We start from the raw sequence: 22,281 nt of genomic DNA, 5'->3' as shown, positions 1-22,281 counted from the left end.
CAGATAGTGGTAATTTATCGAATATCTATCTTTCTCGTCCTACCTTGCGCAGAGCGGACAGATTGCTACATGTAAGAGGCAAGAGCGAAAATTTCTCAAGTTATCCATCTTTCCAACATATTTAAGAGAAGAAAGCGGAAAGAAAAAGAGAAAAAATATGTCATCCGCCCCTTCGTCCTCACCAAGACACCAGGCGCGCGGATGACTCCGGGGAAGCTACGCGCGCAACCAGTCAGCCAGCCGTACTGATACAGATTAGCTGATGTAGTTGCACACAAGGCCCCCAAGTTTAAGAGAATCAGAGAGTTGTGTGGTCCGAGTGGGGACCTGAGCATGGATTGCACTGGCTTTGGACATGAACCTTGATGGTGTTGAGCCCTTGAAGGACGAAAGGTTGAGTATCTGCCATGTAGCCGGACGGAGTCGTGTAACCATGGCACCGTCTCTTCGGCATAGTGCTACGGAATTTGGATTTGAGGCTCATTCCGCTCGTTATGCTATACGAAGATTGGAGAGGGGAACATATTCTTGTCGCCGCAGCCCGGTTGACAATGTTCATTCAGCTCCAGTACCATGCGTCAAAGTCGAGATCCGTTTCGGCCCAGCTATCAACACAGTTCGAGCCGTCCCTTGGATACTCTCAGCTGGCTCGGAATAAGTTGAGGTTGTATGCTTTTTGCTGAGAAATCGTTGAAATCAAAGTCATTGGCATTTATTGATGGCAGTAGGATCCAAGTGAGCGGCCCGAAGAGGGGACGATTTGGGAGTGTTGGGCAAGCCTCTGATGGCTCCTGGTGTTTTAGCAATAGGTCGAAGGATTTAGAACCGAACGTCAAGTCTAACAGCCACGAGGCGGTGAACAGTAAGAACTCTAGATAAGCGAGCCTCTGATCTATAAGTAAGTACTTTAGGTATCAGGTCAAGCTGGCTCCACGCCATGTGTTCGTGGTTCAGGCACATTGTAGCACAGCACTTTAGAAGACCAATAATCTATGCAAGTACGTATATTCGGTGGATAATGCATCTGCCCTAGCAAGACGTTGTTATGTATCCCGTCCGCGGCATGAGATATGTATGCTTTTTACTCCTGAATACGCCTGAAAAAATGTAGACCCGGGAAGATGCCGCCATCGCCCAAAACCAAGCTCCATATGACTTGAAGAGCCCTTCAACTACATGCCTTCTCTGAATGCAAAATGCGACCTCAATTACCTCCACACCATCCTAACTCGTCCATCATAGCATGCTTTGTGACCGCAGAGTAGCGCTCAGTTGATGTTCGTCCGCGCTGCAGTCACCCCAATCGATGGGTCATGCTTCCTTTGATTGTCAAGACTCTTCGTCAGATGAACGGAATCGAGCTGGAAGTTTCCTTTGCCTAGAAGTGCGTTTGAGACCAACAATGTCGTCATCGTCGTCGTCGTCATCATCATCGGAGTCTGAACCAACGCCAGGCATCTTAAAGCTGGACTCGCTGTCGTTCACCTCCAAAGGTCCAAAGACCCTTTTTTGCATCCGCTTCCTCCGGGATGATGGAGTGAGAGTGAGGGGTTCTTCATCCGAGTCCACGATAGCATCCGATTCGGTAGGCAAGCGACGCGCTCTTGACACAGATGTGCGGCCACCCCGAGATGCCCCACGAGCTGTGATCGAATTGCCCTCAGCCCTCCTTCGACCTCTAGACCGCGAAGGAGTCGCGTCGATCTCCGCCTCAGCTTCGTCCACGTCCATAGGATCCTCAACAGACTGACTGAGTGCAGACGTTGTAAACTTGCGGCCCCGTGCAGACCTCGAAGGCTGGCTCAAGTCAACCGAGATCGTGCCACCCTCTGCCTCAGGGTTCCGGGTGAGAAGCGGACTGGCGCGAATCTCATTTTCAACGTGCTCCACCTCTTGTGGCTTTTCCACGGCTGGGCTCGGCGGACGAGGATTCTTCGGCGGGCGTCCGCGCCTCTTTTTCGGAGGCGGCGTATCAACTGCTGATTTCTCGGGGTTTGCCGAAGTCTTTGCAGTTGTTTGAGAATTGCTAACACCGTGAGAACTATTGGGACGTGCCCGTCCACGCTTACGAGGGGTTGCTCGCTGGGAACCATCTGCTTCCGAGTCTGAGGGTATGATAGAACCCATTGATCTGACGCGTTGTATTCCGCTTCGGCGACGAGATACGGCTGGCCGCTTCCCCTTGGCTCGCCCTTCAGCATTCTCTTCTGATTCTAAGGACGGATGAAAGTCCTCATCCTCATCATCGCTCTTCGCGACGCGCTTGCGCTTCCGGCTTGCACTCGGTGCCGTGTCAACGTCGGCTAAAGCTTCGTAATCGTCTATCGTCACCTGTGGCGCCTCTTTCCGAGCTCCTGTACGAACGCTCTTCGCGATTTTCGCCGTGGCGAGTTTCTGGGCAGCTGATTTCTGCGTGCCATTGACTGTCTTTCGGCGTCCGCCTCGACCACGTTTGACCGGTATTACTCCTTCTTCTGGTCCAGACTCTGCGTCTCCTTCAATGTCAGCCTTCTCCTTGATCATCTTCTTAGTAAGATTAGGGAAGTTTTCGCCGTAGTTGAAGAAAAGCTCCTCTCCAGCCTTGATGTTGCGAGTTGCCGAAAATCGGATACGGTATTCGCCATTTACGTAGAGAATGCCGGGCTGGACGTTAGCATTTTCTACGGCATGGTTGATGTAGCGACTGAGATTGCCGTAGATAGCAGCGTCGACCCAGATGCCTTCGTAATCTAAGAGACTGAACACATATGATGTGCTCTTCTCTACAGAGAAAGCCTCGCCGCGGCGTGCCTCTCTTCTGACTCCTTCATCTGCCACGATGAGCTCGCCCGTGTACTCAATCACGAATTCGTCCTGTGCGATGTCTTCTGCAGTGAAGAGACCGTAGCCACAGCCTTCCAACTGACTCTTGCCAAGGACGACTGCTTTGCTGACACCTCGTTGGATGGCGGTATTCTGGCAACCGGTCTGGAAGAGCGCATCGTCGTGCCGGTTTTCAGGATCGGCTCGCTCAACAGCACCGCAGCTTCCGCAAAGGTCGGGATCACACTCGCGATTTAACTGTACGCAAATACAAGGACGGCCCTCCTTCTGTTTTTGCAAACACGTTTTGCCGCTGCCATGGCAGCCGCAACCTGTAAATTTCCAAGCGCAACACTCCTCCGTGCAACGACAAAAGCGCTCACACAAAATGTCGTTCAGCGCACATGGGCAGTCGTTTTCTTTCGAGCAAGGGCCTTCGTGATGGCATGGATCGTTGGATGGCCGGACCTTGGTATCATGAGAGTTGGTCTCTGCCTGCCAGTCGCCCAAGAGCATCTTTCTCTTGCGATCGTACCAAGGAAAGCTTTTGACCCTCGGCTGATCAATCGTTTCAATGGGCGGAAGCCTGATGTCCAAAGATTGCAGATGGCGATGTACGTCCCGGCAATCCCTATTGAGAATCTCAGCAGTTGCGCATTGAGCCTTGACTCGGACCTTGTTATGATCCAAGATCGTGAACAAGCTGCGTAGTAACAGAGTCTCATCTTTGGTCCATGGCTTCCCCTGCGCTTCAGCGCTGCCGGTACCATAGATCTGGAAGCACTGTCTTTCGCACGGCGGGGGAGGCTCCAGCGGCTCTACCGGATCACTAGAGGATACCGTGCGATTTGCTGAGAACATTCGCCCGTACATGCCGATGCAATCCATAGAAAAATTGCGCTTGTGGTTCTCAATGCTGTAGTCTCCATGCTCGCATGAATTGCTGTAGCATATGAGACAGCCCATAACCGTGTGGGTTTCGATCCATTGCTCCAAAGAGTCTACCTTTTCGCTGTCATCTTGCCCACCCTTTGCTGTCTTCTTCGATTCGACAATCTCATCGACGGACTTGTCAAGCTTCAGAACGTCACGAAGGAGGATTTCCTTTCCTTTAGGAGCGTCATGGTAAAAGACTTGATCAAATGCCTCCGTGAACACCCTCGCAGCTTTCAAAGCCCTTGGCGTAGTTGCGGCCATATTGTCGTCGCTGTGCAGGTTGACCAGACTCGTCTTTTGCTGTGGCGTGATTGCATCATCGGAATTTGAACTTGCCATGTGGCGAATCAGGGTAGTTCGATTACAGTTGTCGATAGCGATCTTTCTGAGCCAGGAGTCCAAGAATAGTGATAGCGTCGCAGTCCTTTCCTTTTTGATCGTCCGGGCGACCCGCTGGTCACGGCTGCCGAGAGTCTCGAATCCACAGCTTTTGTCCATTCTCTCCAGCTCACCAAGCCAGAGATTGTAATCTCGCTCCTCGTCAGGGTCGAGGTCTCGAATGACGGGCACGAACTTTAGCATCGAATTGGGGGACAAAACATTCTTGATGATTTCCGTATGATGGAAACGATACCTGGGCACGGCAGGCTTGTCGGACTTGACGCACACTGGGAGGTAGTGCGTAGCTCTAAGAGTGTCCACCTTTCTCCCACGGAAATGTTGCTTTAGAGAGGTTAGTCACGTGCATGTTTTGAAAGCAGTGAAGTCTTCAGGATGCCCAAAAACAACGATTTTGACTCACTTTGGCCCGGATTGTCATGGTGGTGCCCGTTTTCTCAGCATCAGCCGGGGCCAGTTTGACATCAGCAAAGTAATCTATGCCGGTCTTGACGCGCGTCTCGACAGGTTTAGTAGACCTGAGAGCGTAGAGGCACAGTTGCGAATGTACATTGCTGATATCGGCTGAGTAACCCCGCAGCGAGGTAATGATTTGCCGGACATCAGAAATGTCCTTTTTCGGGGTCTGCTTCTTGGAGATGGCGGCTTGCTTGGGAGACTGATGGCTTGAGGGTCGCGTAGATGACGGCGGCGTCACCTGTTGAGGCGTTTTCAACGACGCCTCAAGTCGTGGCGGTCGAGGCATCTCGCCGTTTAGGCCGTCCTCCAGGTCGATTGATGAGACCGAAGGTTGAACGGATACTGGCGGTGGCGAAGGATCCAGAACTGAGGCGGCATTGCTGGAAGCGGCGGTTGAGCCGCCGCTCGGGTCCGAAAGGCTATGCGCAAGGCCCAGAGGAAAACCCGGAGGGCCTTGACTCTCAACCTTGGTTCTGAGGGGTGGCGCACGATCGGCATCCAATTGGTGATGAATGGAGGATCGTGATACGGGACTTGAGTTGAGGGTTAGATCGATGATATCGATCTTTTTCCGGGATTCTTCTTGATCGCGAAACGGTGGCTCAGCCTGAGCGCGGTTCATGTAGTGGGTGGAGGCGGGATCGGTGTTGAGTGGGAGAAATCTGGCGTAGTCGATGTAGGGACCTTTTCGCGAAGGATGGTCCCGGTCGGACCCAGCGCGGAAGGGGGACATGTCGAAGGACACTTCAAGTGAGTAAGGCAGGGGCGCAAAGAAAGCGACGGTGGCGGCGCCTTCTTTCCCCGTCTCTGATGGCCTCTGCTACGTCCTCCTCACTTGCGTGCGCGAACACAGACAAAGACACGGTCGCTCACCATGCCCTCTTTCCCGGTTGTCAGCGTAAGCAAAGCCTGTAAACATTGACTATGGAAATACCATGCTAGGCCGCCACAATAGTGAGCCGCTGGTGAAGTTAAGTCAAATTAAAAAAGTTGAGGGTTGGTGGCGATGAAAAAAGGGAGTGGCGGTCCACGAAGATCACGAAAGTGGACTTTGTGAGATGAGGTTGATGATGAGAGAAGATGAGATATTGTGAGACGCGTTGGTGAACTGCGAGGCTAAGCGCGTTCATGAAAGGAAAGAGTTGGAGGGAGAGATTGCAAGGCACTAGGCCGAAACTGGGGCGGGGAGCAGGGATTGCGCCTCGAGCTGTTCGCAATCCCGGCTCAGATATTGTCTGGCTCCTTCTTTTTCCGTGCGTTGCGACCTGTCGCAACAATCTCTAAAGACTTTGACTGTCGAGTAAGAGATGCCAATGGAGATTGTCTTTTCCCCCAATCTTTTTCTAAGAGACTCACTAAGTTTCAGTTCCTATTTGATGCGTTGCGGTAGAACATGCTATGTTTGTTACCACGTCTCAGGCAGGTAGGTACTTACCAAGCTGGATAACTAAGGGACTATAGGTAGTCTTCAACCGTCAAAGATACTTGAGTACCTCGGCAACTTGCCTAATCACACTACCTACCACGATACTAATCGGGTACGTCAGTTACCTGTTCCAACTGTTATATCTTTACTCCTTGAGCCAACTTGTTGAGTTTCGGGTTCAACACAGAGGGGAGCCGTGCATAGGACTCTAACGTCTGCGTGTCGGTTTCCGCCTTGTCTTGTAGAGAGAGGCAAAACGTTATTACCGCGCAGATAATAAGTACACTTCGACAACAGCCATGTCTCTACGAGGTACCGAAGGCAATGCACTTGACCAGCTTATTTCACACATAAGTAAGCACACAAAGACTAATTCCTGTAATTGTCGCAGGTCGACTCAATCAATTCAAGACAACTAGTGCAAACATTGCGAGAGTGCAAGTTGCATAGTTGAGACCTTGATAGGGTAAGTAGCCCGGACTTGCATTGCGGAGTTCAACACTCAAAGACGTCAACCCTGGCAAGCACGCGATTGACAGACAAATTTGATATCTTCTCTTCACGTAACTCTTCATTCATATCTATGGTTAAGTACACTGTACAGTTCGAATAACAATTTTCAAGTCGTCTCGACTTCCTCATAAGAAAATAGGAGAACTTGACATTCGAAGAGCGAAATCAATGAGAACCTTGGATGAAGAAATCGCCAATTGATGGATCTATTTCTTTTCTTATGCGTACCATTGGGCAACTCTCCGTTGTTGAAGCTCACGACGGCTGATTGTGATAAGTTAACCACATCATGGTATGCTGTTATTGGATCAGGTACGGGATTTTTGCTCCATGACTGAACCCAATGAGGTTGTTACTTTCATGACGACGCAAGAACGCAGCCTTTGATTTTTTTTTTTGGTAAGTGCAATGTCGATATCTCGTCGGTAGTGAATTGCGATCTCGTGCTTGCTACTTTAGATAAGATAGTATTTAGCAATGGATGGAAGGTACGGGAGACAACTGATGCTGAGTCATGCTACCAGCAATCATGGACAAAACTGAAGTGCCTTATCCATACCTAATGGAGGTATCGTAGTGTAAAAACCCCTGGCAACCGGATAGGATTAATCCGGCCATAATGCTGCTAAAGCAGATTAGGTGTGTTTGGAGATTGAAAGAACGGACCAACGGGAGAGGGCGGCGCTAAGGAATGGTTCGCGCAGTCAAAGAGGAATCGATGAAATCATCGCACATTACATGGCCAAGCACAGTCGGCCTAGCCTCCAAATACCTGGAGCAGGCCGTGCCGAAGCGGACGGCATGCGGCGCTAGCATCATAAACCTTGGACGATAATTTGATTTGATGTGTCCACTGGCAAGATGGAGAGTTTTGAGAGCGACTTGGTCCTATCTTGAGGAATGTCTTTGCTTATGATGTAAGGCAGTTTTTGTCCTTGAGTTCGACGGCCATGAGGGTGGGCAAATGCGAACTTGCGTACTTACTTGGGCATTGGAGCAAGACTTTGGGCAGTGATGGGAATTGAGAGTTGGTGGTCCCTCATACCTTAACCGCACGAATGCCCAGATGGCAGTCAAAAGGTTAAAGAGCTAAGACGGACCAACCCATAATCCATCCCAGCCCACCTGCGTGCTGCTCAGTTCAATAGTTCAACCCCCGTCGGGACCTGCAGATGGCCTGGTAATGGGAACAGATAGGCATGGGTTGATGGGTCCTCTCTTGCAGCTTGTGTCGAAAGCTTGCTGTCTTCCTCATCCCAACTTCCCAAGTCGGTCCCCTAGAGCCCGGCCGTCCGTTTCATGAACCCACATTGGGCGAAGGGTTCGTAGAGACGGCGCCATCCCGGAGGGCGATCATCATGGCTGTGTTTTTTGTAATTCGAATGGGGAATATGTTTGGCCCTGCCTGTCCTTCTTTCTCCCAACCACGGCAGGCCGCACGCATGGATTGCTCGGTGTCAGATCACTTAGCAGGTCTTCGTCTGCACTTTTCAGCTAACGTAGGCCGGGCTAGACCGCAAAGGGGAGTGACTTTGAACAGAGCTATGGAGATTGTAGCCTTTGACGACGATGACAAGCCGATTGCAGCTGGAAAAGCACCCCGTCAATACCTTTGGTGTGGGGCACTTGTCTTGTACCCGTATAGGCCTGCAGGCACCAGGTTAGCTGGGTGACGCTGCGAACAACGCCAAAAAGTCGAGCTAAAGACACAGATGACGTCGTCAGAGCGAAAGAGGCACCGAGGGGGAGGAGCATTCAAGGGGGGACGGCACACACACTCTCCCCGCCAGACCGTCACCTTTCCCACTGGGGACCTACCTTTTACTGCGTAGGTACGAAGTACGCGCACCTTGTGTTGTCCGTCCCGTCACCTCAAAGTCCCGTCACCTCCGCAACTACCTAACCTCCCCTTGCCTTACGGAGTAGACCACACCACTGGACCCTTTCCGGCGCCTACATATAAACAGCCGGCCTCGCTTCATCCTCAGGGGCCTTTTGACCCGACCTCCATTTGATCTCTTCCCACTCATACCCCTTGTCACACCCCGCGATACCCTGCTTCCCAGCGCATCACTGCATTGAAGCTTCATTTTCCTAGATACACAGATCCATTGTCTACAACGACTTCATATCGCCGACGCCGTCCCACTCCCGCCACTACAGTCAGTCAACGTCACTTCCAACATCATGCATCGCACATACTCCATGCGCCAGTCGAGGGCGCCCACCGCCTCGCAGATCCAGGTATGCGCCTAACTTTATGACAATCTTGGATGTATGGTACGATACTTATCATGTTCGTAGAACCCGCCTCCGCCGCCTTCTTCCACCAAGTCTGGTCGCCTATTCAAGGGAGGATTTGGTAAGTAGTCTTTTCTCCATCGATTGCCACCTTTGCGCCGTGCCATTTCCCATCTTATGAACTTGGGAAGCACGATGGGCTAACAAGTCAATCCAGGCCATGCTCTCCGCCACAAGTCAGCCGGTGCCTTCGGCCCAGACCTCGCAAAGAAGCTGTCTCAGCTGGTAAAGATGGAGAAGAATGTCATGCGCAGTCTCGAGCAGGTAGCGAGAGAGCGTATGGAGGTTGCTGTAGGTCGTCTGAAGACACCATCGTCCCGTCATACATCTGCTGACTTGATCCCCTAGCAACAACTTTCCATTTGGGGCGAGGCTTGCGACGAGGATGTATCTGATGTAACCGACAAGCTCGGAGTTTTACTCTACGAAATCGGCGAACTCGAGGACCAATACGTCGACCGTTATGACCAATACCGTGTTACGATCAAGAGCATTCGTAACATTGAAGCCTCTGTCCAACCCAGCCGAGACCGTGAGCTCCACCCTATGCTCGACACATGCGGTATCGTTGCCTAACTAACATGAGCTTTAGGCAAGCAAAAGATCACCGACCAGATCGCTCAGCTCAAGTACAAGGAGCCCAACTCCCCCAAGATTGTCGTTCTTGAGCAGGAGCTGGTGCGTGCTGAGGCTGAATCTTTGGTCGCAGAGGCTCAGTTGTCCAACATTACGCGCGAGAAGATCAAGGCTGCCTACACCTACCAATTTGATGCCCTGAGAGAGCACTGCGAGAAGGTTGCCATTGTCGCCGGTTACGGAAAGCACCTGCTCGAGTTGATTGACGACACCCCTGTCACTCCCGGAGAGACTCGTGCAGCTTATGACGGATATGAGGCTAGCAAGGCCATCATCCAGGATTGCGAGGATGCTTTGACCAACTGGGTCACATCCCAAGCTGCTGTGTCTTCCAAGCTGTCAACTCGTGCACGCACCTTGTCAACGCGCCGCAGAAATAACATTAGAGCACGTGCCGAGGGAGGTCACGACCTTTCGGGGCAAGATGTTCCATTGAACGACGACTCGTCGTGGACGCGGGCCCACAACAAGGAGACTGAGTACAGCGACGAGGACGAGGAGGAGGATGACATCCACCACTCTGCCGTTGGTACCGACGATGGTCTGAGCGGCGAGACGAGAGGCCGTCAGCACGAGAGCGTCGTCGCATAAGACAACGACCGCATGTCTCTGGATCTGAGTCAACCTATCCTGCTGTTGACAACGGACGGCATTGAGCACATAGCTCGTAATGGCAGTAATGTTCGGGTTTTGGCAAAAGCCAAGGAAAGCGTTTGGTGCAGGTGTTTGGGAATCGGTGCCTCGGTAATCTAGTCGAGATCGACTTGCTACGGTGAAACAGGATGGAATTTTATGGTTTAAAATAGTGCCTTTTTTCAGCTCTTAATCCCCAGTATTCCATACCCAAACGATACACTGCATCCATTTATGCCGCGTAATGCTTCATGGAGTTCAGATGCTTCCGCGCCAGTAATCTTGAGCGCTTCACAATTCGTTCCATATACAGTCGCGCAAATGATCAATCACCTTCGAGACCTATACGACAACGTCGGCGTATGGATTCCGACTCCCGATCTGACTCGTGAATTCTTCTACTTCAATCTTCACAATGTACTGCCCAGGCACCACGACCAAGCCCAGGTACCGGGATGTCATGTCCATCGTGACCGAGGTGATTCCTTCTGTAGCCTTCTTTGCGGCTTCAGCCCGCTGCTGCGCTGATGGTTGTCGATATTCGTAGGTATGAGCTAGTACTACATTGCGATCCTATAGATTTGAGGTTGGCATTGATTAGCGAAACGATCTTGACGAAGGGAACCCATAAGGGGAGGAGGTTAGGGATTGGAGAGGTAGTAATTTACCGGATCGGTGCACTTGAATTGGCCAAGGAACATACGGCCATCAGTAGCCAGGACGCGTAGGTTCTTGTTGAGAAGCGAAGTCAGGAAATCTCTTGCCTCCTGTTTGTCCATGGCGACTGGTTGACGGCAATGTTGGACATTGCTTTTCCAGGCGTCGAGGAGAGTGAAGGTGAAGGATGGAATGGCGCATAGACGGCGCAGTTGCGAACAGTTTCCTTGGCGGTGATTGCAAGCGGATGAGGTTTCTGCCCCGCCGCTTACATCTGCACCCAATCGATAAGCACAGATAAAGACGCCCCTAGTGGAGGCAAGCGCGTCATGACCTCGAGCCCCCATGTCAAATGGCTTACAGGCAGCTGCGGGCGTGTTCATTCTTCACGAACTCATAATCTCATTCACTTTTCACAACCGCCACACTTACATCTATGCTACTTTGACTGTATCAGGACCTAGCGCCCACCTTCTACAATGCTATATACACTCGGTAGATGAGGAGAGCGCTTCTCGCAGCATCAGACACCCTCCGGAGCCGACCCCTCCGTGAACTCCGAATCAAAGGTGTCGGCTCTGCCCTCCCGCCGACGCCATGGGTGTGAACGGCCTCTGGACCGTCGTGCAGCCCTGCGCGCGCCCGACGAACCTCGCGACTCTCAATCGAAAGCGCCTCGCAGTTGATGCTTCCATCTGGATATACCAATTCCTCAAGGCGGTGCGAGACAAGGAGGGCAATGCCCTGCGCAATTCGCACGTCGTCGGCTTCTTCCGCCGCATCTGCAAGCTGCTGTGGTTTGGCATCAAGCCCGTCTTCGTCTTTGATGGCGGGGCTCCCGTGCTCAAGCGCCAGACGATCCAGGGTCGTAAGCAGCGGCGTGAGGGTCGGAGGGAGGATGCCGTCCGCACGGCTGGGAAGCTGCTGGCTGTGCAGATGCAGCGGATTGCCGAGGAGGAGGAGGACAAGAGGAAGCGCGATGCGGATCGAGGCATCCAGCGAGAGCGAGAGGAACCCCAGGAGGCTATACCTGATATGGAACAGATTGTTTACGTTGACGAGGTCGGCATGTCGCAGCAAGAGCGTCAAAGGACGAGAAAGTTTTTCAAGCAGGATGCATATCACTTGCCCGAGATGGATGGCGATATTGCATCCATGGCCAAGGCGGATGATCCTAGAATTATGAGCATTGAAGAGTTGGAGGAATATGCCCGACAGTTCCATAACGGCGAAGACATCAATCTCTACGACTTCAGCAAGATCGACTTTGATGGCGAGTTCTTTCGAAGCTTACCAGCAGCTGATAGATACAACATTCTGAATGCGGCAAGACTGCGTAGTCGTTTGAGGATGGGCTTGAGCAAGGAGCAGCTTGACGAGATGTTCCCGAATCGCATGGATTTTTCAAGATTCCAGATTGAAAGAGTCCGCGAAAGAAACAACTTGACACAGCGCCTCATGAAGGAAGCCGGCATGACTGGTCTCGATCTCACTCTGAACGGTGGCGGCAGAATCGCCGGTGAAAAGGACAGAGAGTACATCCTGGTCAAGAACGATGGCGCAGAAGGTGGTTGGGCCCTAGGAGTCGTGAGCAAGGAGAAAGACCTTGGCGAAGCCCACAAGCCCATTGATGTCGATGCATTGGACTTTCAGTTCCAGCCCAAAGAAAAGGCTGAGGCATCTGAAGAGGAAGATGACTTTGAAGATGTTCCGGTCGAGGGTCTGAACCGGCTGCCTAAGATATCTTCTAGCGCAGCCGCACAAGCATCCCGGCAAGCAGCTATCCAGAGGCAACAATTTTATGGAAACCGGGGAAGCAGCGAAGTGAACGACTTGTTCGAAGAGGAGGAGGAAAGTCTTTTTGTCGATGGTGATTTGCCGGAAGCCCATGTCCGAAATGTTGCTAGGCAACGAGGCGATGAGCCAATGCACTCAGAAGAAGAAGATGACATCAACCGGGCCATTGCCATGTCACTGCAAAACCAGCACGGAGAAGCTGCTCAAAAATCTGAAGAGGATGAGCAGTTTGAAGACGTGGAGTTGGAGGCACCTGAATGGAAGCAGAAGGCTGTGGAGGCACCCAAGCCGATCGCCGCGAGGAGCGGTCGCATGGTTGCTCACATCGTAAACAACAGGTCTAATGCCGCAGTGCCAAAGAAACGCGCGAATAGTGCCAGCAGTAGCGACGGAGAGATGGACCTGCAGGCGGCTCTGAAAGCCTCTCGACAGAAGAAACGAGTATTGCCCAAGCCTGCAGTGCCCAACGTCAAGAACCCTTTCGATGGACCACTGCCGTTTCCCAAACTCGCATGGGGCCCTTCTCTCTTCTCCATGAAGGCTCAGTCAAAGAAGCCTGAAGTGGCAGCCCCAAAGAAGCCGGCGCCAAGTTTGCAAGAACCGGCGCGCAAAGATGGTCATGACGAATTTGGTGGTGGTTTCTTGGCTGATGGCGCTGAAGAGCAGCCTGCTGGCGACGAAGACGACGAAGGCGGCTTTGAACGAGGGCCAGAAGAAGACCGTCCCAAGCCTCTACCTCCCTGGATGGTGGACAATACAGATATCCGAGAGTCGATTAAACAACAGCGGCAAGTGGAGAGTGAAATCAACACGGAAGATAGAGAGGCTGCGCAGGAAGAGGAGCGGAGGTTTGAGCGTCAACGACAAAACCAGCTCATCGAGATTCAGTCCTCTGATGACGAAGACGACGACGTTGAGATTCTTGACGCGCCTCCACCTCCGAAGCATGCTGCTTCCCAAGAAGATATTACTTTCCTAGACGAAACCAATGCCGCCGACGATGCCACAAACGCAGAGGTCGAGCCCGAGAAGGGAGAAGACGAGACGGCTGCATTGTCAGAAAAGGCAGATGTGTTACGCGAATCATCTCAGTCTCCCGAAGTCGAATTTGAAGACATTCAGCCTGAAGAAGTCGACGACGACATGGAGGTCACTATTACAGCAGTCCCTGACTCCCCCGAGCCAGAGATGGAAGATGTCACCGAGCCACAGGGTCCCGACTCCCCTCCAGACCCAATCATGGAAGATGTCACCATCACCGCAGAAGAGCCGAAGCCCGTCGAAGAAGAAGAGCACGAGCTTACGTTTGAAGAACTCATGGACGGGCCCACGCTTGATGATCCAAACACCGTTGGCGATCCAGTGCAAGACGCCGAAGCAGCCGTCTTTGCCGAAAGCGACGACGAGTTCAGTGACCCGGAAGACGAGGAGCTCTTTGCCAACCTGGCGCAGGAAGCCGAAGAGCATGCCCGCTTTGCCAGCGAGCTGAACAACAAGTCGGAGCAAGAGAACAAAGAGGCATACGAGAAGGAACTCAAGGCGCTGCGCACGCAGCAGAAGAAGGACCGCCGCGACGCCGACGAGGTCACGCAGGTCATGGTCACCGAGTGTCAGGCACTCCTTCGCCTCTTTGGTATCCCCTACATCACCGCTCCTATGGAGGCGGAAGCGCAGTGTGCGGAGCTGGTGCGTCTGGGCCTGGTGGATGGCATTGTCACCGACGACTCGGATTGCTTCCTCTTTGGCGGCACGCGTATCTACAAGAACATGTTCAACAGCAACAAGTTTGTTGAGTGCTACCTCGGCTCGGATCTCGAAAAGGAGCTTTCGCTCTCACGCGACCAGCTCATCGCCATTGCTCAGCTTTTAGGCTCCGATTACACCGAGGGCTTACCTGGCGTCGGTCCCGTCACGGCCGTGGAGATCCTCTCCGAGTTCCCCGGCAAGGACGGTCTCGCCCAGTTCAAGGAGTGGTGGGCGGACGTGCAGCTGAACAACCGGCCCAAGGAGGCCGACGCGGGGTCGCCTTTCCGTCGCAAGTTCCGCAAGTCCCAGGGCACCAAGCTTTTCCTGCCAGCGGGGTTCCCCAACCCGGCCGTAACGGACGCCTACATCCGGCCAGAGGTCGACGACAGCCCGGAGCACTTCCAGTGGGGCGTTCCAGACCTCGAGGGTCTGCGGCAGTTCTTGATGGCGACGATTGGGTGGAGCAAGGAGCGCACCGACGAGGTGCTGGTGCCTGTGATTCGGGACATGAATAAGCGCGACATTGAGGGCACGCAGACGAACATCACGAGGTACTTTGAGGGTGCTGTCGGCGTGGGCGCGAGGGATGCGTTTGCGCCGAGGCAGAAGGGCACGACGAGCAAGAGGATGGCTAACGCCGTGAGTCGGTTAAGGGCTAATGCCAATGGCGAGCAACCGGGAGATGTGGAGCAGGAGGGCGGAGCTTCTGCTGCTGCTGGCACGGCGGCGCCGACTAGAACTACGGGGAAGAGAAAAGCTAGGGCTAGGACGGCGGCTGCTGAGGATGAGGATGAGTTTGTCGATGATGAGGAGGAGAATGGGCAGGATGGTCGAAGCGGTAGAGCCCGACGCGGAAAGAAGGCCAAGGCATCTGCATAGTCATTCGGGTTGATAGAAACCACAAACTTGACTTCCGTCCATTTTTTGCGTCACTTGCTTGTAGTATTACGGAACGAGGCACCAAGGTGATGGCCCGTAAGTAGAGAGAACGAGACGTTGTATCGCCAGGGTTCTTGACAAAAAAAAGTCTTTGAGCCAAAACAGAATTATGCCTTGGCTCTCGAAATCCACACCTCCTCTCGCTGCCACAACTCCGCTGTGGCGATAGGCCGGTGATTGAAATCGCGCAGTAAAGCACAAAATCTCTCAACTTCGGACACAGGTGGTAGAATTTACAGACCTGCATCGGATATGTGAGTCACAAGTAGCAAACGGCATTTGCCCGAAGGAAGTATAGACCCGTTGGCGACTTGGTCCAATGAGGCTCAAGATGATAAAGTCTACTATTGGATTTAAATCCTTTTCTCCCACGTCTCTGCGGGTATGTGCCAGGAGGGTCTACTGAGTAAGCGCCAAACCTTTCCTTTAGGGCTGAATGGAATTCCGTTCCCGAATCCGCTTTTCGAGAAGTGATTTTCAGGTACGATGTAGTAGTTTAACTCGCTCTTACGCACGTGCCGAGACCAGATCTGGGGTGGAATATCATGAGTTCAAAGTGAGAAGAACTAGTTCTCCGAATGCCAATCGAACGGAGGGGTAAGGCAGAATCTTTTTTGCGTTTCCACGTGGCGAGGCACGGTTGAGACGTTCGGGAGGCGAAGATCTCTCGAGACGACGAACTTTGCTGTTTCTCACGTGCTGGTTGGGTGTACGGATACACCGCAGAAATGCCGTGTGCGTGGAGCTGGGCGATGGTCCGGATACTACCTACTCGAGAACCCGGTGGTCCACTGCAAAGGCTCAAACTCTGGCGCCAGTCAGGAACCTCGTGAGACGTGGACGCATGCAAGATGAGAGCTCTGGCTTCTGCTGTAGGTCCGAAGAAATTTACTCGTTGACGTCCGAAGAGCGATGGAACCTTGGTGATGTGCCGGCATACTCAACGTGGTGCGCCCTGACCCGGCCTGCCGCCTGGACTGCACAGCAGCGCAGAGGATGGTCAGCAACAGTGACTACGCAACGCTGTCGTCGAATAAGCATTCGGCACGGCGAGAATAGAGTGCGCAAATGCAGATAAAAAGTCCAGGGCAGCCAATGGAAACGGTTCGGGTAGGCGTTTCCGCTAAAGCAGGAACAGCGAACGCCAAAGTCGTGGACGGTTGGCGATGATTTTGACTTTCAGTCATCAACGGCTTCCGGCTTATGAAAGACGCCTTCGCTTCGGATTGCTTTGTTGTTTACTGCCAATTTGCCTGGCCATCAATATTCTTCCTCTGATAAGCTCGCTCGCATCGTCACCGACACAAGGGGCCTGGTCAGGCTGTCCCTCTTTTTGCCTTGTCACAGCAGATTGCACCGAGTCCCACGGCTGGACCAGCGGATCAACGACGTCAACGTGGTGATGGAAAGAACCAATGTCGCGAGACCGCCATGTGGCACGACGGGTCGCAAGGGACGGTCGGTGGAGTAGGCAGATGAGCGGTTTTCCCAGGTTTAGGCTTTTTTGTTTTTTGCTGCCTCGGAAATTTTCCTTTCGTCCCGCGGTATGTTTTGTCCAAGGATTTTTGCTTTTCTGGACGGCCATCGCGACTAGGGTTGCGACTCAGGGTGTCAGGCAACTCGAGCAAGCAAGGCCATCCGTCACAGAGCGGATCTAGAATGGATCAACAAAGCCAGGTAGCACTCAGTCTTAATGAGAAGGAGCAGAGGGATCGTCGCCTTCATCCTCGTGGTGCCAAAGGTTGGGACGGGTTGAAGCGCAAAAGTAAGACTAAGAACCACCGGAGGCGAGGCCCAACCCGTCCTTCCGCGGTGTCGCGGCATGGGTTGGACGGCACGGTGGTGTCGGGATGGTGCCTGTTGTTGAGAGTTGTCTGCGCGATTAAACATCGGATGAGATGGACCGCTCTGTGGATTGAGTGATATCGGACGGGCGTGTTGATTGGGGCGATATGAGGATTCCAGATGTCACTGCCGTTGGGATGAACCCATGTCGAGCGAGGGGTCCCCGTCGGACTTGAAATGGGGACACACCTTGGAGGACACCGGGCGCACACCACGGTAAGCTTGAATCGCGCTTGATCTTGCTTGTCACCTTGTCAAGGTCAGCACACACAGACGCAGCAACGCCGGCGCTGTCACTGCCACCCCCAAATGCCCCGAAATTTGGCGGGGGCGACAACCCCTGACGATTAACTGACTGAAGTCAAATTGAGGCGGGCTCGACGGCGCTACAATAGCACCTCTCAGGCTATCTTTGAAGCGCTTCTTCTGGTGTGTTGCAATTGCTGACCAGCGAGGATAGTGCTCAGTAACAAGCCTGAAGTACTCCGTAGGCTCGTTGTTTGTGAATAGTAGCTGCAGATGTTCTGAACATCGTCTTTGTGCGGACCTGAACTTCTGAAGAACGGCAGAGCGGGCACGGCGGGTTTCTGGGGAGCCGAAATGATCCCCCAGCCTTGAGCAGCAATGCCGAGGCCGTCACCTGATCCAAGTGTTCTCGAGGCGTGGCAAACCCGGGGGCATGAAGTATTCTTCGTATTGCTCTGCTGATCTATCGCGACCGGTCTGGCCCTATTGCTTGCTGGTTTGATATCGTCCGTCTCGTTGCCCTGTCGGGCACAAGCTGGCGGCATTGTTGTCCTCGAATGTTGCATTTGCCTCGTCCTCAAAATTAGAGCCCAGAACGCCGAGGAAGTCTAGCTGGGCGTGCCGGACGGTGGTTGGTTGTCTCTCTCCAAGCCTCATTGAGAAGAGCGAAACGGCCTGGCTTGGCCCTTGGCGTTTACGGTGGCTCCCACATCACCATCTTCCGGACGGCGTATGGATGGAATCACAGTAAGGTACTGTGTAAGCGCAGGACAACAGTCTGCTCAGCTTCTGCAGCCGCTGGTCGTGGTCAGAATGCAACACGGCACCAGCAAGTTGACCAACAGAGGTACGAAGGGAGCCGCGGGCGAAGCGGAGGGAGAAAAGTATCGTTGCTGGGCCTGAGGTGAGATCGAGGTTAGCTCGGTTCTCCCCTGCCAATGGCTGCAAGGTACGACCCCATGGAGAGCCAAGCCAGTGTTTCATAAAAATCAAGCCCGGATTGGTCCATTCTGTTCTGTTTCCCTCTTTTGTCCAATGATTCAACGGCTTTTTCTGTTCCTGGACTCCTCCTTCCTCACTTGCAGTCTGCAGAGAAGGAAGGAGGAAAGGAAGGATGGGAGGAGGCACTTGCCGCGGTGAGGCGTGTAAATATCCAATTCACCTTCAAAATCCAAGGGAAGGAGCGACTGGACCCCCCTTGTAGGTTGGTTCCTGCCCAGAAGCAGGTCCGCTCCTGCCTTTCTGCAGTTCGTGCCTGCCCGTCTGCTGTGACCTGCTGGCGCTGCCCGTCTGCCCACCAACATCCGTACTCCATACCTATCCACCGGGGCCAAAGTCCACCCACCTCAGATTGGATCCTACCCTTCTCCATCCACCCATTAACCTTGTTCCCCAAGATGTGCCTTCTTGCAACTTCCTCGTTTGCTTAGGTCGATTTATTAACTCAGCCCTCCCACACTCACCTTATTCCAGATCTCCTCTTCTTCTCTTTTTCTCCCACGATCCAGTGTTAAAGCACAACTTCGACCTGCCGGCTATCGAATAGCATCGCCTCTCCTTCCAAGAGACTCCTCGTCTCAAGTCATTCCTTATTCACGCACTCAATCCTTGGTCTCACTTGGTCCTTGATTCAGAGACAAGACACGCCACACCGTTGAACAGGGTTCACTGAGTACGCCAACATTCCTAACAAACCCAGTCACATCTCGCAAGTCGAGTCAAAGAACAACCTAGGCCCTATCCATACACCACTGGGACATTCCTACATTACTTTTACCAGCCACTTGCAATTCTCTTCGAGGCCGGTCAAATATCCAGAGGAACTCACTCCAATTTCCCAGCAAAGCTCAATTTCTGGACATTCATTCCAATCATTCTTTTCGAGAACGACACTAGAACAAACATGAAGTCTTACACGGTTCTCATGCTGGCTTCGGCCGCTGTTACCCAGGCCATTCAACAGTGCTCCGGCACGGCCAAGGAAGAGGGTGGTAACTGGTTTTGCGGTGCTGTTGATCAGATCTTGTATTCCAATGTCGGTCACCCTGGCACTTACAAGGCTGTCAACCACATGGGTGACGATGGTTCTTGCACCTTTGAGGACGTTGCTTTCTCAGGCCCCCTGGCCCCTTTCAACGAGGAGGTAAGCTTTGTTTTCTCTCAGCATCATTCACTTACATGTTCGCAAAAGTACTCACAAAATCCTAGCTTATGCCCGCCTTCCGTGGTCCCATGCAGCTGAAGCAGGTTGCTATCTACAGCCTGTCTTCCAAGGCCAAGCGCTCCCCTGCCGCTTCTCACGTCCACGCCCGCCGCCATGGCCATCACGGTCACCAGCACCTCCACAAGAAGTCGGTCGAGTCTCCTAAAGAGGAGCCCAAGGAGGAGAAGCGTGGCGAAGACTGGGTCGTTGCGGAAATCGACGGCAAGGTCGTATCCTGGATCAACAACTACTTTGGCCCTACCCCCGCGGCACCTCCTGCTGCTGCTGCGACCCCTGCTGTCGCTCCTGTTGTTGCGCCCAGCCCTACTCCCACTCCTTCTCAGCCCCCCGTCGCTGCTGCTGTTCCTCAGCCTGCTAGCTCCAAGGCTGCTTCAAGCTCTGGCTCTGGCTCTGTTAGTGGTGACTACGAGCGTGTCGGCTACTACAACGCTGATCAGGGTGTTGCTGATGGCATCGTGTTCCTTGGCAACTACGGTGGCCAGCTCTCTGGCAAGTTCGACAAGTAAGTGTCACTTTGAGATGATTCTTTATACATGAGTCACAGTGTATTGACTGGGATCAGCGTCTTTGGCAACTCTTTGTCCTACCTGAATGCCGCGGGTACTGGCGGTGCCGCTTCACCCGAGGTCTTGAAGCCGATCACCCTCAAGTCCAACCAGGAGTTCCTGATCGCCAGCGACAAGTCATGCGACGATGGTGGCTGTGGATACTCTCGCCCTGGCTCCGTTGCATACCGTAAGTAATTCATAGAATCTTGCTCTGCCTTCCTGTCTGCTTACACATCTTAGACGGCTTCAAGGGTGAGGACTCAGTCTGGCTCTTTGAGCTGAGCATGCCTCTCGACGGAACCACTGGTTTCAACGCCGACATGTCCGCTCTTTGGTTCCTTAACGCTCGCATCCCCCGCGTTGCTCAGTATAGCTCTTGCTCCTGCTGGCCTGCTTGTGGTGAGCTCGACGTTCTCGAGGTCCTCGCCACTGGCGATACCAAGTGCAAGTCAACCATCCACTCCAACGTCCCCGGCGGCTCATCCGACTACTTCGACCGACCTACTGGCGCCCCCGCCAAGGTCGCTGTTGTCCTAGATGGTGACTCTGGCCAGGTCTCAGTCAAGATGTTGGACTCTAGCGTCAACTTGAGCTCTGGCATCACCCGCTCCCAGGTGGAGGGCTGGCTCTCTGCCGACTCCGTCTCGACCGCAAGCACCGGCGGCAAGAGCAACCGGGTCTCCTTGTTCGCTTTGTCGTCTTGAGTGTTTCCGCGGTTTTGATTTCTACTTGGATGGTATTCCAACAAGTACACGATTTGCATATATGGGATTGGGGGTTTGACGATTACTTTCTCTTCTTCTCGCTGGATTGAGCCCAAGCAAGACCTTTTCTTTCTGCATTGGATCTTCGGCATCCAATGACTTGAGACTTTTTTTCTTCGACATGCGAGGGTACCTGTTACCTTCGCCTTTGGGGGCAAGGGGATTGCGAAACGACATTAGACGGCGTCTAAGACGAAGATACCCACCGGCCCCGGAAAAGTGCGCCCTTTTTTTTTCTTTACGATTTTATGGAAAGGAGGCAGGATGATTGGTTTTTTCTCTTGCAAGACAGTTTAGTCAGAGAGTCTTCTTCTCCAAAAGGGAGGAGATACCAATTGATACCAAATTTTTCAAACAAACAAGCGTGGCTTGACTACCTATGCTCATGCTCGTTGTGACTCGTGATATACTCCTTGATGACTAGACCTGCCGCTTCACACAAAAGAACACGGAGGCTTGCTTGAAGGAAGTCACATGTCACATCTTTAGTTCCAGGTAGCTGCGCCTTGTGAAGAAGTCCGAGCTCTGTGGCGTTTTCCGCTGAAGACAGCTCACTTGCGCCACAAGCCACAAAGTTGTCCGTTGCAGGGCAGATGACAGTCGCAAGAACAGACGTGGACGTTTGTGTGTCTGAACATGTCACTGACTTGTCTTTGTGGCGCGAGACCGGGGAAGGCAAACACATCTGAAGTTCTGAACAAGACGAAGAGTCGTTGTCGAATACCTATAGTGGTAAATGCGTGGGTGTGGTCCCGGTCGTTGCAGGAAACTCCGGAACCCGGGGCGGCGAGCGAACGGACATCCGAACCGGCTAACCCTCCGTGCGCCTGACAAATGTACATGAAAGAGTGTTGCCCTATGCCGCGCGACTACTCGCGCTGTCCATTTTCAACTTGTTCTTGGCGATTGTGGATTTCTAAAATGTCTAGTTTGTTCTCGTCAGACTGATAAATCTTGCATTACAATGATAAACTTGGGAATATTGTAGGCGCACGCTATGCCATGTGGCCCATCTCGCGACTTCGCTTTCGCGGTTTGGGGGGAGGGATGACAAGTACGGGGTGGAAGCTCGCGGATCCTTGATGGGGTGAAATTCTCATAGGCGCGGCGAACCGCGAGGCTTTGTAAGCTCCCGCGCGAGAGGTCCGGGGTCTTTTCCCCACCATGTCTCTCTCTACTTTGCTTCGGATACAGAGCCAGCATAGCAACCATCTACAGAGTTCCCATGGTCCATACGCGTACAGAACACATAACTCTGTAGCCTGTAGAAGATCGATTAGAGCTACGCTTGGTCTGTGGTAGGAAAGTCAATACATGGTAAGCATGCACGGCTTGCGGGAACACGTACAGCTTTTTGATTTGTAGTTGTCCAACCAAAAGGTAGGTAGCTTATACGGCTTTTCCCCATCT

The 22,281-nt window shown here is 52.9% G+C and overlaps 6 protein-coding genes across 6 annotated transcripts; 4 read left to right on the top strand and 2 right to left on the bottom strand.

Moving 5' to 3' along the window:
* Positions 1–1,329: 1,329 nt before the first annotated feature.
* CCOS01_06688 (SET domain-containing protein) lies at positions 1,330–5,329 on the bottom strand (the record flags this gene model as incomplete). The annotated part of the gene is made up of 2 exons (XM_060454856.1): positions 1,330–4,461; positions 4,541–5,329. The coding sequence occupies 2 exons, from the start codon at positions 5,327–5,329 to the stop codon at positions 1,330–1,332; spliced, it is 3,921 nt and encodes a 1,306-aa protein (XP_060314556.1).
* A 2,750-nt stretch (positions 5,330–8,079) lies between these two features.
* CCOS01_06687 (uncharacterized protein) lies at positions 8,080–8,208 on the top strand (the record flags this gene model as incomplete). The annotated part of the gene is made up of 1 exon (XM_060454855.1): positions 8,080–8,208. The coding sequence occupies one exon, from the start codon at positions 8,080–8,082 to the stop codon at positions 8,206–8,208; it is 129 nt and encodes a 42-aa protein (XP_060314555.1).
* Positions 8,209–8,722: 514 nt separating this feature from the next.
* Positions 8,723–10,063, top strand: CCOS01_06686 (sphingolipid long chain base-responsive protein LSP1; the record flags this gene model as incomplete). Its single annotated transcript, XM_060454854.1, has 5 exons — positions 8,723–8,779; positions 8,840–8,897; positions 8,994–9,127; positions 9,185–9,368; positions 9,429–10,063. 5 exons carry the CDS (start codon positions 8,723–8,725, stop codon positions 10,061–10,063), a joined length of 1,068 nt encoding a protein of 355 aa, XP_060314554.1.
* A 384-nt stretch (positions 10,064–10,447) lies between these two features.
* On the bottom strand, positions 10,448–10,884 carry CCOS01_06685 (LSM domain-containing protein; the record flags this gene model as incomplete). Its single annotated transcript, XM_060454853.1, has 2 exons — positions 10,448–10,678; positions 10,774–10,884. 2 exons carry the CDS (start codon positions 10,882–10,884, stop codon positions 10,448–10,450), a joined length of 342 nt encoding a protein of 113 aa, XP_060314553.1.
* Positions 10,885–11,359: 475 nt separating this feature from the next.
* CCOS01_06684 (DNA excision repair protein) lies at positions 11,360–15,184 on the top strand (the record flags this gene model as incomplete). The annotated part of the gene is made up of 1 exon (XM_060454852.1): positions 11,360–15,184. One exon carries the CDS (start codon positions 11,360–11,362, stop codon positions 15,182–15,184), a length of 3,825 nt encoding a protein of 1,274 aa, XP_060314552.1.
* Positions 15,185–19,238: 4,054 nt separating this feature from the next.
* CCOS01_06683 (uncharacterized protein) lies at positions 19,239–20,811 on the top strand (the record flags this gene model as incomplete). The annotated part of the gene is made up of 4 exons (XM_060454851.1): positions 19,239–19,478; positions 19,544–20,061; positions 20,122–20,294; positions 20,348–20,811. 4 exons carry the CDS (start codon positions 19,239–19,241, stop codon positions 20,809–20,811), a joined length of 1,395 nt encoding a protein of 464 aa, XP_060314551.1.
* Positions 20,812–22,281: the final 1,470 nt, after the last annotated feature.

Source organism: Colletotrichum costaricense (assembly GCF_030867565.1).
Source record: "Colletotrichum costaricense strain IMI 309622 chromosome Unknown Scaffold_6.1, whole genome shotgun sequence".
Taxonomy (NCBI): domain Eukaryota; kingdom Fungi; phylum Ascomycota; class Sordariomycetes; order Glomerellales; family Glomerellaceae; genus Colletotrichum; species Colletotrichum costaricense.
Note: the sequence above shows the minus strand (reverse complement) of the source record. Positions and strands in the feature narration are given on the sequence as shown.